The 12,304-nt window shown below is 37.2% G+C and overlaps 1 protein-coding gene across 10 annotated transcripts in view; it reads left to right on the top strand.

Annotated features, from left to right (window-relative positions):
• Positions 1-12,304, top strand: part of DCAF6 (DDB1 and CUL4 associated factor 6) — a 166,614-nt gene that overhangs the window by 126,790 nt on the left and 27,520 nt on the right. For 5 of the 10 annotated variants that reach the window (XM_082437419.1, XM_082437413.1, XM_082437410.1 and 2 more), the window contains one exon: positions 2,300-2,341. The exons of the other annotated variants lie outside the window; for them this stretch is intronic. In XM_082437419.1, coding sequence (XP_082293545.1) covers positions 2,300-2,341 — 42 coding nt within the window. The remainder of the gene's footprint in view (positions 1-2,299; positions 2,342-12,304) is intronic. 10 annotated transcript variants of the gene reach the window in all.

Raw genomic sequence — 12,304 nt, 5'->3', positions numbered from 1 at the left:
TTTGATAGTTCCTAACTTCCTGAGCACCATCTTGATTAAATCTTGAACTGCCTATATAAAATGTACTTTTCATTTCTGTACCTTTCTAAGGGCTGTTCATCCTTCAGAAAACTGCCCATTTATCTTACTTCTAAATTTGGAGGAATGGGTATGTTGACTTTTATTCTAAAGAGAGAAAGTTTAAGAAATTTTGCTTCTTCAGAACATGAAAAGAATAATTTACCAGCTTATAAATAGGCATATGAATTTTGAGAATTTCTATTTCCAAAGGGACAAAGAATTTCAAAGCTCTACTGTAAAAATATCACTTGGTTCTTAGAATCTAAGGAAACATTTCACACTTGGATGAAATGCCCAACTAAAAGGATGCATGTCTTAAAGGTCATTAAGAAACCCAGTCAAGATTAGTTTGGTTAGGCTAGAGATGTTTCCAAAATTGAAAATGGTAAAAGAGTATATACTTAGATCTGTACTTTAATTTGTATGAAGAATTACATAGTGGATCTCATAATTTTTTTGCCACACATTTAATTTTTTAAATGAAACCTAAAAATTTTATAGCTAAGCCATTTTCAACACATTTAATGAAAATATCAAAACAGTTCTTTGCAACACAAAGTTATGATTTTTTAATAAAGATTTGCATTCTTATAATTTGGTTAAATAAATATGACCCAGGTTTTCATTTTTGAGCCGAGAACAAGCATGAGAAGGAAATGTCTTAGAAAATAAAGGCCTTAACAACTGACGTAGGTATTTTAAAATGGAATGCTCTGCTCATTAACTATAGCTAGTCTCGGTATAAATATAACTGGGACTCTGTATAGCAGAGGTCAACAGACTTTTTCCTAAAAAGCCAGATAATAAATATTTTAGGTTTTGTTGGCCAAGAGGCAAAATGGAGGCAGTTATGTAGGCACTTCTATAATCATTTAAAAAATGTAACCATTTACAAATGTAAAAACTGTTATTCTCCTATGGGCCATTACAATAACAGGCAGCTGGCCAGATTTGCCCCAAGAGCCATAGTTCGCTGATCCCTGCTTTATAGCAAAAATAAGTCTTATAGAGAGAAACCAAGCTATAGTGTATGGTAGAATGCCTCTGTTGACAGGTAACCAAACTTTAAAACAGTGAAATCTATGAATCACCACATTTGGTCCCCTTTAACTTTGTCTACAGCAGGAACACAGAACATTAAATGGAAACTAAATTGAAGAAAGAAATAATTAATCAAACATATACTTTCTAATATGGTATTAAAAAAGCAATAAATGAAAGTAGTATGTGTTTCTCTTAGTGATTTTATATATTGGATTTAGAAACATAAACAGGTGCCCTTGGAATGAAAGGAAAGTGGTCAGGTTTATTATTTAGATGGTCTTCATGTAAACTGTTTTCACAGCGCCAAATCCATCTTCTAGTAAACGGAATGATGGCCTGGCTGATAGTTCTTCCTCTTGCCAAACCCAAGAGGTTTTTTGCTCTCTAAAAAAAGACAAGTATCTAAGTAAGCTTCCTGAAGAAGTTCTCACATAGTCTTGAATAGTTTTTAGTTAATAGACTCAATTAAGATGCTGTAAAGATTTTTTATGTAAAGATTAAAGATATTAACCCTATATTGCCTGTTACTTTTTTAAAAAATATTTATTTGCATAGAAATTTGGTTCCATTTACCTACTCTGGACTCTATGGAACATGGCCTTCATTTTTAAAGCCAAAATTCTTTGCATACTGTAAATTTGCTATCATCTATTTAGTCATCATTATAATCACTTTTTCAGTATTTCTAGTGATTCAAGTTTATTCGTTATTAAAATTGCAGAGGAAAAGTAATCACAGAGAAAGAACTGAACTCCTAGGGAGTTAAAAGCTCTGTTATTCTTTGCTTGCTGGTTATACAGTCTTATAGTTAGGACAAATGAGTCAGCTCAGGGCTTAATTATTTAGTTCCCAAAGGGCAACTCAGCCCTGGGGAGCTAGTGTGTTCCAGTGGAGGGTATTGATAATATGAATCTGAACCTAACAGGGTTAGGTTCTAACTTTTTTAAAAGATAAAAGGGATTAAGTGCAATGTCTTCCTTCTAATCTATCTTCAGTGAGTGTTTCTGTTTCCTTAATTTCCTCGTACACATTTAGTTGAATGACGTATTCTCACATAATACCCTAAGTTACAAAGGGAAACAAAAGTATTTTAGATTTAGATGATTAATGATGAAAGTGGTGGCCTTAATGCTTTAAATATTTGGTTCTTTGAAGTCTTTGTGAGTGACTTTAGTTATTGTGTTCCCTTCACTAGATTTAATATCAGAGGAACAACAATAGGTGATAGAATAATGAGGTAATTCAGTATGTTCCTTCATTATTTTACTTTTCCTTTATGATGAATTTGCCAGGTCCTCTTTTTCCACAGCTAACCACCTTTCCTATTAACAGTTAATACTTCTTTGAACTTAACTGAACTCTATGTGCTAAGTATTATAAAGCGGGTTGCTTTTCACAAACTATATTTAGCTGCATGCACTGCATGGGAATAGAATGAAAAGAAATTTCCTGTGTGCAGATATAATTGATGTTCACTTCAAGTGTGTCATATGATAAAGTAACTATAATCTGAAAGGATGTATTTTAAATATTAGTTACTTGCTTTGACTATTTTGTTGAAGAATGCAACTTATGTTTTTCTAAAACTTGATTGGAGGTAACAATTAGCAACTTTTTGGTATTATTCAAAAATACTCCTTTTCCTTGAGATCAGTAACAAAAAATGGACTTGAGTCTAATTCTGTGCATAGGTTTAAGATTCTGATTTTTTTAAAGAAAGCAGTTTTCTCATAAATTGGTTAGTAACTTGGTATCTCACACGTCAAGTGATACATAACTCTCAAACACTTCTGTAATTTGAAGACTAACAAGGGGGTACATTTTTAAATGTAACTTTAAAGTGAACCTCAGTTCCATTATTCATTTACCCAAAACCTGGGTTACTGACAAAATCGACCTTGTACCTAATTCTAGTGGCACATGTCTGTTATTTATCATATGTTTCTAAAACAAAGTGGAATATAAAACATAATATATAGCAACAAATTAGTAGAGTTCCTCATGGGGAATACAGAAATGATGAAATAAGCCAAAAATATTGTAGCTACATAGAAATCCCTGGTTACATCCCATTCTCACAAGGATTCTCATATAAACATCTCAAAATTGCTTTTGCTTTTGTGCTGGTGTTTATAGACTTTTTTAACATTAAGGTATCTTTGGAGTAACTTTTTGTAAATTAGTCTGTTGGTAATTATCACTTTCTAATTAAATAATAGTAGAATGGAATTTGTTTCAGGGCTTTCTGATTTTCTGATTTATGCCCTGCATCCTAAACACTCAAAGCCAATTTCTACTTTTACAGTGAAGATTGCAACCTAAAAGTACCACGTCGCTCTAAATGAGTTATAGAAAAGCTAAAACGTTGAAGTGGAAGGCATTCTGTGTTATGGCTGTTGCCAAGAATTGCTCATATTCTCTACATCAGCCATATTCGGAATGTCTCTGAATACACCTTATGCCTCCATATCTTACTCTGTGCCCTCTAACTGAAATGACCTCCTTTTACCATCACCATCATCATCATTTTGGCCACCTCAACTTTCAACATGCATCTTTCTTTTTTTTTTTTAATATTTATTTATTGATTGATTTTTGGCTGCGTCGGGTCTTAGTTGCGGCACATGGGCTTCTCTCTAGTTGTGGCGCGTGGGCTCCAGAGCATGCGGCCTCAGTAGTTGTGGCATGCAGGCTCTCTAGTTGTGGCATGCAGGCTTAGTTGCCCCGTGGCATGTGGGATCTTGGTTCGCCGACCAGGGATCCAACCCGTGTCCCCTGCATTGGAAGGCGGATTCTTAACCACTGGACCACCAGGGAAGTCCCCTCAACATGCATCTTAAGCTGCTCTTTTTTAAAAATTTTTCCTGGCTATACATTGCATAATCCCAAGTAGGATTGAACATATCTTCTGTGTGCCTCTATATGTATCTGTTATGCTACCTGTAACACTTTATTGTGTATATGTGTGTATATGTTTCCCTATGTAAGATGTAAGCACCTTTAAGGCCAGCATACTACATACATGAATACATAAATAAAAGTTGACAAAGAAGACACCTTTTTATCTAAAACTATAGCTAACTAAATTTTTATTCATATTTCCTTAGATAATCTGGCTTATTGTCTTCTTCCTCTGCTTCCTAAAATTTGAAATAAATGAAAAGCTATGAATTACTTTTTTAGGAGTCTGACAACATTCCCATACATTTGATGACTTGCTAGAAAGACTCACAGAACTAAGAGTCACTTGTAATCATGGCTATAGTTTATTATGACAAGGGAAAAACACATCAGATGGAATCTGGAAGAATCCAAGCATAAGCTTCCAACATTCTCCCACCCAGTGTGGTACATACAATGTGCTCATTCTTCCAGTGATAAAATGCAGTTAACACTTGTGTAGTGTTTCTGCCCAGAGAAGCCTGCTTAATTAAGACTTGAAATCCAGCAGTTTTATTGGAGCTGATCATATAGGCACCCTCTGCACCCAACCACAACCCCCTACATTCCAGACCCTGAAGGAAAGTAGGTGTTCACCATGAATCACATTATTTGTACAGACTGTCTAGGCAAGCAGGTACATCAGGGTTCAGTGTCTCAGACAGGCAGAACAATGGAGGAAACATTACAAAGGTCAAGTTCTCTTTAGAGGTAGCAGCATCAGGCCTGCTATCCTTTATTTTTATTTACTAACACATTTTGAGGCAAAGAATACAATCTGCACCCCCACCACCACCCAGACACAAAAATACTAGAAACAGCAAGATTCTCTAGCAACTCATCCACCTCTCTTATTTCAGATACTTGTAAAAGGTATGTGTTGAAATGACTGAAATTCCAATCCAGAGACCTTGTTGGTGACAGTAGATGACTTAGTAACACTAACATGGCTTTTACTATAAACAAGTGCTTTAAAGAACTTAAAAGTATTATTTTTAGAAACACAAATAACATATCTTTTCTAAATTTCTATTCATAGATTCATTTGGCCAACAAACTTTTTTTAATTGATAATTTAAAGGTAAATTTGAGCTTAACTCGGAATAATCACAAACTCTAAATTTGAAGACTCAAGTCAATGAGGTTTTCTTTCTAAAAACCACTAAGTTAATATGAGAAAAATGTATATATAGTACAAATTAAGAGAATTGAACTTCGTATACTGGTATCTAGAGTTAAAATGAGCATATTCAGTGAGGCATAAGTAAGTAGAATTTAACTTATTCTTTTGTTTTAATATCTTTTGCCTAGGGAATGTTTCTTTGACACATACCGTAGCAACTTGGTTCTCGTCCCAAAGTCTTATAGCTGTTCTGAAAATAGAGAAATATTTATTACAGAAACTCTTCTGTTACAGGGGGCAGGGGAAGAGGTAGGGATTGGGAATAGCATCCGTATGCTTATAAAAACCTAATATTTTGATCTTTGAATGGAAAAAGTCAATCTCAAGTTTTGTAAATAAATGCAAACTCAACTTATTTTTATTTATTTATTTATTTATTTATTGGCTGCGTTGGGTCTTCGTTGCTGCGCGTGGGCTTTTCTCTAGTTGCGGCGAGCAGGGGCCGCTCTTCTTTGCGGTGTGCGGGCTTCTCGCTGCAGTGGCTTCTCTTTGTTGCGGAGCACGGACTCTAGGCACGCGGGCTTCAGTAGCTGTGGCACGCAGGCTCAGTAGTTGTGGCTCGTGGGCTCTAGAGCACAGGCTCAGTCAGTAGCTGTGGCGCACGAGATTAGTTGCTCCGCGGCATGTGGGATCTTCCCGGACCAGGGCTTGAACCCGTGTCCCTTGCATTGGCAGTCAGATTCTTAACCACTGTGCCACCAGGGAAGTCTGCAAACTCAACTTATTTAAAGATGGAAGGATTTAATCTTTGATTAAGCCATCTTTTTCTACCCTAATATTTTGTTCTTTTACAAGCTATTTTAATAATATCAATAGTATTGATTAATTTTACCACTCTAGCTATATGTTTCGTTGTTGTTGTTTTTTGGCTACACCACCTGGCATGGGGAATCTTAGTTCCTTGACCAGGGATGGAACACATGCCCCCTGCACTGGAGGCGCAGAGTCCTAAGCACTGGACCGCCAGGGAATTTCCAACTCTAGCTATATGTAAATATGTTTTATAAAAGGATTTTTTTACCATGTTGAAAACAATAGGCAAAGTTATTCACTTTATATTTTTAGTACTATTTAAGAATGTCTTTTTGTAGTTTGGCCTAGTTGTTTTTTTAACTACTAAATGTGCCAGTTTAATATCTTTTTTAAAAAATAAGGCTTATAGACTCTTTCTGATTGATGTAACTTTCTAATTTGAGCTTGGAGACATCTTAAGAAATTTTGCTGACCATTGTAGAAACAGAATTTTCTAGAATATGAAGTATTAAAAATAAAATACAAAGACTCAGGGAAGAGAAAAGGATCAAAATGTAAAGTCACGAATCTAGGTTTTATTTTCTTAGGTCAAATGTACTTCCTTCAGATTCACTGTCTTTTCTTCCCATCTATTAAATGCTATTTTCAAAATAAAATAATAGCTAATACTTTGAGATGTTTTTACTTTGAAATTCCTGGATAATCAGTTTTGTATTGATTAGTTAATTCAATAAACTATATGAACCAGACACTGTGGTGGATGCTGGTGATATAAGGATAATGAAGACACATCCTCTCTGAGCTGTCAGTTCAGTGAGGTACACAGACATGCATAAATAATTACAACACAGTGATTGCAGTGATAGAGCCTTGCATAGGCAATGGGATTATTAAGGGCCTAATCTGAGGAAAGGGAGAACTGTATTTTTATAATTCTTGGTTTGTGACACACTGTCATTGTTGATTCATGGTTAGCTCATTTTCTTTATTATTTATTAATGTAATAAATACCCATGAACCCACCACCCAACCAAAGAACTAGAAAACTGCTAGTACCTTAGATCTACCTATACTCCTCCCCATTCTGTCCCCCTGCCCACTATACCAGTGGCAATCATTCTCCTGAATGTTATGTGTATCGTGCCTTGCTTTAAAAAACAAAGAATTACCAGATAATTACCAGACATAAATGCAAAAACAATGTATTATTTAATTTATTTTACCCACTTCTGAACTTTATAAAAAAGGATATCTCACTATAAATGGGACTTGCTATCTTTTTTTCCAGTCAACAGTGTTACTAAGATTGATCCATACTGTTATGTACAGCTGTTGCTCAATCAGCTTTACTGCTGTATTATAAGTTATTGTACGACTATACCATAATTTATCCTTTTTCCTGTTAATAGGCATTTAGGTTGTTTCCAGTGTTGACCTGAAACAAATAGACTGCTAGATATTTCTCTAGCAAAGATGCGTTTATTTGGGATCAGTCAGAGAATTGCAGTTTGGAGTCTGCAACCATGATGAGCCACACACAGGTGTCTCCCCCTCCCCCACCCCACCCCCGCAAGGGAAGGATAATGCTTTCATAGAGAGGAAAAGGAAGGTGAGAGGGCTATGGTAAATAAAGAGTATGGCTTTTCATTGGCTGAGTCTTTTTCAGGAAAGAAGAGATGTCTTCCTTCTTCCTATTGGGCTCTGCTGTGGTCGCAGGACATGAGATCTCCCCCTTCCAAACTCCCAACTGTATTTAATTCAAATTTCTGTGTTTTAATTTTTAACATTTCCCCCTTTTGATCAAGACCTTTCTCTGAAAGCATTGCTGATCAAGAGTCAGGTTTTCTAGTTTTAGCTTTTTGTCCTTCAGTATCATGAAGGACTTTTGCTGGGTGTAGCGTCTCACATTGGAGGGAAAGTGCACAGATTAGAAACCTATTAAGGTCACATTTGAGTAACAAGGAAGGAGGGATAGGAGGGAAAACTCTAAGGTACTTTTTGTCTAAAGTCCATATGTTATCAAGATCATAGACATTGGAGATCACCTGAAGCATTATGTCATCATCAAAGGTTTAGCAACAAACTTCCAACAAGCCTGTTCTGGATATCTTGGGAAAACTGTTTCATCAGATGTCATCTGCTTCAGTTCCAGGAAATCTTTTCTTTCAGGTCACCAGATTATGTGCAGGTCCAGTCAGGGTTTGGTGCTTTCTTTAGGTGTCTCATGTGAATCTAAGAGTCTATTCCTTGGGAGTTTGGCAGAACAAGGGTTGGTTAGCAGTACTCGATAGGGGCCTTTCCAGCAAGGTTGAAGAGAGTTCATCTGGAAGTGTCGTTTTTAAAAGACAACATTTCCAGATTGCAAGGTGTGATGCTTCAAGTTTTCATCTCCCAAGGGCGCACTGTGAAAAGATTGCTCTGTCAAAACTTTTTTTTTTTTTTTTTTTGGCCGCACTGCGTGGCTTGCAGGATCTTAGTTCCCTGACCAGGGATCAAACTCGGTCCCCCTCCAGTGGAAGCACGGAGTCCTGACCACTGGACCACCAGGGAATTCCCAAAACATTATTTTTAATAGAAGCAATTAGGCTTTTGCAATATTAGAGTATCTCTCCTTTTATCAGTGTTAGGTCAAAAGAAGCAGAAGCCAAGTGCATTGGGCATTTTGTGTCTATCTCAAAGGCTAAGCGTTTATGAGTTCCAAAAGGGGCGGACCTGAAATTTAGAAGGACCAGCCGCAGTGCTTTTGGCCAAGGTATTTGGAGGGCCTTTACAAATTTTGCCAACTGAATCTTAATACCAGTAGTGTGTTCGACTAAACCAGAGGATTGAGGGTGGTAAGAACAGTAATAGTGTAGTAAAACTATCCAAACAGCACAGACATTTTGAAGCACCTGGGCAATCACTGTGAAGTTAAGGAGGATTTCCCCAGGTAGGGATGATCTTTTCCAAAAGAAATTTATCCGCAGAAGAGGCAGTAGCCTGTCTGCAAGGGAAGGCTTTGGTCCAGTGTGAAAACATACAGACCATAACTAAAACATATTTATATCCTTTAGATGGAGTAAATTGTGTGAAATCCATTTGCTGGATCTCTAATGGTTCATTAGGCGGTTTAAAATGTCTGGGAACAGTATGAACAGGCTTCCCTGGGTTGTACTTTGGAAAAGTGGGACAAGTGAGATAGGCACTTTTTGCAGCCTTATTAATGTTTCCCCATCAATACTGATTCATGAAGACCAACATTGTTTTAGTAGGTTAATGGTTTAGTGCGTGTACAGTGGTGAGAAGTGGGAATTTTAGACTCCAGGGTAAAACTGGGTTCTTACTTGGTCCAAACCAGAGCTTTCTCTTTTTTATCACACCAACAATTGTTGAATTTCCAATCTTGTTTTTCCTTTTCTGAGGCCAATTGTTGGGATTCTCTAGCCAGTTTTTCTAAATTATCATTTGGGGAAATATCCCTTTGGACTATGACAGTGGTTTGGCTACTGTTGGTTCCTTTAAGGGCAGCCTTCCTTTCAGAAGTATCGGCAAGGTGATTTCCCTTAGCTTCCAGAGAGTCAAGTTTAGAATGCCCCAGAATCTTAATAATAGCTGAAAGTGGGAGGTAAGAGTATTGTATTCATCATTTCTGAACATGGGGCCATTTTAAAATTTTATGTCCACCGGAAGTAAGGAAGCCACATTGCTTCCATAACATTCCAAAATCATGAGCTACTCCAAAAGCATATCTACTAATTAGCATTGAGTTGGCTAAAAAGTTTCTTTTGGTTTTAAGTAAAAATAAAAGACATTTTTCATTTTCACCAAGAATTTTATTGAACAACGTATTCACTAACCGAATGAACTTTTTTGGCCAAGCCAATATAATATTGGCAATTTTATCCTTGGCTAAAGCACAAGCCTGTGTAAGGGTGTATAATTCAGCCTGTTGGGTCAAAGTAGCCGTAGAAAAAGATGCTGCCTCAACAGCACTAAAAGGAGTTGGAATAACATACCCAGCACAGTATTCGCCATTGTCACCTTTTAAAGAACCATCAGTGAACCATGAGAAGTCGGCATTATTACCTGATGGAATTTCCTGTAGATCATCACGAGGAGTCAGGAGTTAGTTCATCAGCATTAAGCAGTCATGAGGAACTTTGAAAATGATGGAGGGGAGAAGAGTAGCCAGGATAAGGTATTACAACGTAGAAGAATGGTGTGAGGGGCAGCTAACAAAAGGATTTAACAGGAGGTGAGGTAGCTGGCAGAGAAATGTTGAGTGTGATGAGAATTCAGGAGAGCTTCTACTGCATGAGGTACAAAAATGGTTAAAGCGGATCCCATAATGATTTTCTCAGTGGCCTTAACCAAGAGGGCAGTGGCCTTAATAGCTCTAAGGCAAGGGGGGTATCCCTGTACCACAGGGTCCAGTTGCTGGCTGTAATACCCTATGGGGTGATGTTTTTGGGTCAGCACCCCAAGGGCATTCCCTTTCTTTTCATATACAAAAAGAAAAAGGGAGATGTGGTCATTGGGATGCCCAAAGACAGGTGGGTTCATCAAACTCTCCTTTAAGGCCTTTAAAGGCTATGTTGTCTCCTTCTTCCCATAAAATTGTGCCAGGGTTGTTATTGTTAAGGAAAACATAGAAATTTGGCCATAAGAGAAATTTGGAATCCAGTTTCGTCAATAACCAACCAAACCAGGAAAACCTCACAGTTGGCACTAAGTTTTGAGTTTTGGGAAACTTAGGACATCATGAAGTCTGTCAAGATCTAGGTTTAGCCCTCGTTCTGATATCAGATGCGCTAAATATTGAATCTGGGTTTGGGCAAACTGCAATTTTTCTTTGGCAACTTTAAGCCTTTAAGGCTAAAAGCTTTAGCAAGTGAATACTGTCTTCCTTTGAGGAGGCTTGAGAAGGAGAGCAAAGAAGCAAATCATCCACATATTGCAAAGTAGAACCTCTAGGGAACTTTTCTGTTTTGTTTTGTTTTTTAAATTGTTATTGGAGTATAGTTGATTTACCATGTTGTGTTAGTTTCAGGTGTACAGTAGAGTGAATCAGTTATACATATATCTACTCTTTTTTTTTTTTTAGATTCTTTTCCCAGATAGGCCATTCAGAGTACTGAGTTCCCTGTACTCTACAGCAGGTTCTTATTAGTTATCTATTTTATATATAGTAGTGTGTATATGTCAGTTGCAGTCTCCCAATTTATCCCTCCCCACCCTTGTCCTCTGTTAACCATAAGTTTGTTTTCTACATCCGTGACTCTACTTCTATTTTGTAAATAAGTTTCTAGGGAACTTTATATCATCCAGATCAGCCTTCAGAATCTGTGATAAATAAGAACTCTTAGTAAAACGCTGAGGCATTACTGTCCAGGTGAAAATTTTTTGTTCCTAAGTGAAGGCAAAAAGGTATTAGCTAGCTTCATCACCTGGAATACTAAAGAATGCACTGCATAAATCAATTACAATAAAAAAAGAAAAATTGCTTCCGGCAGGAATGGCTGTTAGTAAAGTATGAGTGTTAGGAACAACAGTGTCAAGGGGTGACAGTGTTATTTACTGCTCAGAGGTCCTGGACAAACCTTCACCCTCGGCCCTTACGTTTTCTCACCAGAAAAATGGGAGAGTTATAGGGGCTAGTATAAAGGTAATGAGACCTTGAGCCTTGTAATCTTCTATTATGGGTTTTATGCCTTGAAGGGCTTCTGTACTTACAGGATATTGATTAATTCTGGGAAGAGTTTTGAGGGGCTTATTTGAATTTTGATGGGAGGTACACTGTGAATTTTGCCAACATCAGTTTGCCCATCAGGAAGGTGGTAGTTGATTCAATTAGGGACAAATGGTCAGTGTTTCCAAGAATCTGCTCTAGTTCTATTAGAAACTAAACAAATAAAAGATGTCGAAGGATCATTTAATTCACCTGGTGGGTTACTTTGATGACTACTATCAATTTTTCTAGAATTATTTCTCCCTTTTGGGAGAAATAAATCCCAGCATGATACTTCTCTAAGAAGTCTTAGTTTAATAAATGGGTAGGGGTAGAGGGATAGAGGAACTAAGGAGAATAGGGCATGTATCTCTCAAACACCTAAACAAGAAGGAATAGATTCAGAGACAGGAACCCCCTTGAGGTTCCTTAGAGATCCCCACTATTTGAATTGTTTATTACTCCAAGGCAGGGGCTGTTTTATAGTAGTGGGTTGAGCACTGAGTGTGGCTTTGGTGTCAGGCCTGGAAGAGATTCCCCAATCTGGAGAAATGTTTATCCAAGCCAATTAAGAGGGAGGATTGGGAAAAGCCAATATTCCTCGGAGCTCCCATCTT

Source organism: Balaenoptera physalus (genome assembly GCF_965194825.1).
Source record: "Balaenoptera physalus genome assembly, chromosome: 1".
Classification (NCBI taxonomy): domain Eukaryota; kingdom Metazoa; phylum Chordata; class Mammalia; order Artiodactyla; family Balaenopteridae; genus Balaenoptera; species Balaenoptera physalus.
The sequence above is the reverse complement of the archived record's forward strand: the minus strand, read 5'-3'. Positions and strand labels throughout refer to the sequence as shown.